The following is a 2470-nucleotide window of genomic DNA, read 5'->3' on the forward strand; positions in this document are numbered from 1 at the left end:
TTCGTATAGACTTGGGACGTGGCGCCTATACAATTACAATTTGCGCTGGCCGGTCAAATGATGGGCATAGCATATACGAATGAATGAGCGATAGACAGACAGGCTCGGTTTTGCTTTTCCTTTTGCTTTTCTTTCCCCGGAAAAAGTCATCTCATAGCGTTGGATACCAATATCATGGACAATTTACATTTGACACTGGCTCGTCTCGCTGGCACTGGCTCGTCTCGCTGACACTGGCTGGCTCGTCTCACGGCACACCCGGCCGGTCCCTCTTACACCGAACCGAGCGTTTCCGAAAGAAAGGGGGCCACACCCCAGGTGGTCGCACATGTACACATGGTCGAACATGTCCCCTTGCCCAGTCGTTTTCCCGACCCGGTTACCCTGCCTGTCTACCTGCCCGTCTCGACGGTCGCACACCAAGACGGGCACAGAGAAGCCAAGCACTCCACCTCCGACCCTGGCCCATGCCGATGTGACTTCTCCGGCGGGGTGGCAAGTGGGCGCCCCTCGGGCACCGGGACCCTCGGGGACGCGAGTGAAGCGAGAAAGACTTATTCGGCTTAAGCTCTCTGCTTCTATGCAGGATCCGACTTGTCGTGGCTCAATGGGGCGTACAAGAGAGGATGGGAGGACATGTTTCCACATGGGGGCTGAGATGGCTGAAAACTGTGATCAACAACACACGGAGAAGCGAACAAGAAAGCAGTGTAAAGACGACCAGACTCGTCAAGCAGCCATGTGGCCAAGCGAGCACGGCAATGCTTGGCGCACCATTCAACAGACGTGCTCTCCGCAAGATGAGTGCATCCGCTCTAGATGCAACGTCGCTACAGTGTCGTTCTCGCACACGCAAGAACAGACCACACTTCCATCCCATCACACGAAGGACCAGAAACCCTGGTTGGCCACAGAGTATGGCCACAGACTATGATCCCCCTCCAACCCGGGCGATCGTACTCCCCCCGGTACCACCGATGGACCGACCTTGGACGATCCACCCCAGCAGTATTCCGAGCGACATAGCCACACTGGCATCCCAGCATCGCCATCAACAAGAAGCACGCCAACTCAAGGGCAAGAAGAGCAGCAACAAGCAAGCGCCCTTGGCCCTGGGTGTCAGTGAGCGGGGAGCAGAGGTCCTGAAACGCGACCCCCTTCCAGCAGTGACATTGAAATTAAAAATCGATGCACGACTCGGCCAACCCTTTGCTCATCAGGGGCCTCTTGTCGGTCCATGCGCCAGCCGCAGAAAGCCGAAACAAACACATCCCTGTCAGCGTGATGGCTCGACTAGGACACGAACCCCGGCCGCGAAGCGAGAAGCGGTTCAGCTCTTTCTTTTTTCGGGTCACTCTTTATGGATGAACTTCACCAACTTGGCAGCACAACCCGTCGCTTACCTGGCTTTATTGCTTCCCGCGAACCCCCCCCCCCCTTTGCGAAATCGCCCCACGAGCGCCGTCGATGCCCGGTGCTTGGCCCATGGCGGCTGGGCCCCCCTTCTCATGTTTCCAATTCTACCACGTTGGGTGCTTGGCCCGGTGTGTGGTCTTGGCAGAGCAGTCCAACTTAGTTTTGTGCTTTGAGCGACCACTGACCCAATGGTCGCGATGCGGGTTGGCGCCGTTTCTGATAGAGATGAGTGCCCCTTACCTGGAGGCTCTGGCGCTACTCAACGCAGCCATGGAGGGTTCCCCCTGGCTGGATTAGTCGAAGTCTCGACGGGCACGTCACGTCATGGCTGGAGAGAAGTCGTCCTATGCGGTCCTGTCAAAGTCGTGCCCGCCGTCTGAAGTCGTCCGCTGCATAGGTCGGTCAGACCTCGTGGCGCCAACCTCTGCTTGTGATCCCCCTCCTCACCCCCACCTCACGACGTCGCGATCATAGGGTTTGCCTGGCCAGGGTCCCTGTCGTCGAGGTCCACAACACCCCTTTCATTGCCTCAACTCCAAGCAACCTCACCATGTCGATGCTAGCGCAAGATCCCCGGTAGTGCTTCCGAGGAGCATGGCCATGCAGGTGGGCCATCAGGGCAGGGGGAGTGAAGGCTGGAGACGAGGGCCAGCGCTAGGCGGAAAGGTAGAGAGGCAGGCGGAGAGGCAAAGGGGTGAAGAAGAAAACTCCAAAGAATGATACTTAAGAGCAAGTCCGCAGCGAGCATTCAGCTGCTTTCCGATCTCTCTCTCTTCAGACACATTGCCTCGTCCTTCATTCTTTCTTCTCATTTTCCTCTCTGTACCACATTCTTTCTTCCATTCTCTTGATCAAGCCAAGACGTTGATCGTCCAACTCCGTTCACTCTTTGAAAACACTATCACAACAACAACAACTTGCTACCAACCTTGTACCAACCCAACACTTTCAAATCGTCAAGATGAAGTTCTCTGGTATTGCCTCTTCCGTCGCCGTCCTGGCCGCCGTCGCCAGCGCGACCCCCACCCCCGCCTCGTGGACCCCCAAGTCCGTG

General features: G+C 56.8%; 1 protein-coding gene across 1 annotated transcript in view; it reads left to right on the plus strand.

The window, feature by feature from the left end:
- Positions 1–2377: 2377 nt before the first annotated feature.
- Positions 2378–2470, plus strand: part of VDBG_10041 (pectate lyase) — a gene marked incomplete at both ends in the record, with an annotated part of 1383 nt that continues 1290 nt past the window's right edge. The window contains one exon of the mRNA XM_002999701.1: positions 2378–2467. Within this exon, the coding sequence (XP_002999747.1) occupies positions 2378–2467 (90 nt within the window). The remainder of the gene's footprint in view (positions 2468–2470) is intronic.

Source organism: Verticillium alfalfae, genomic scaffold (assembly GCF_000150825.1).
Source record: "Verticillium alfalfae VaMs.102 supercont1.18 genomic scaffold, whole genome shotgun sequence".
Classification (NCBI taxonomy): Eukaryota; Fungi; Ascomycota; class Sordariomycetes; order Glomerellales; family Plectosphaerellaceae; genus Verticillium; species Verticillium alfalfae.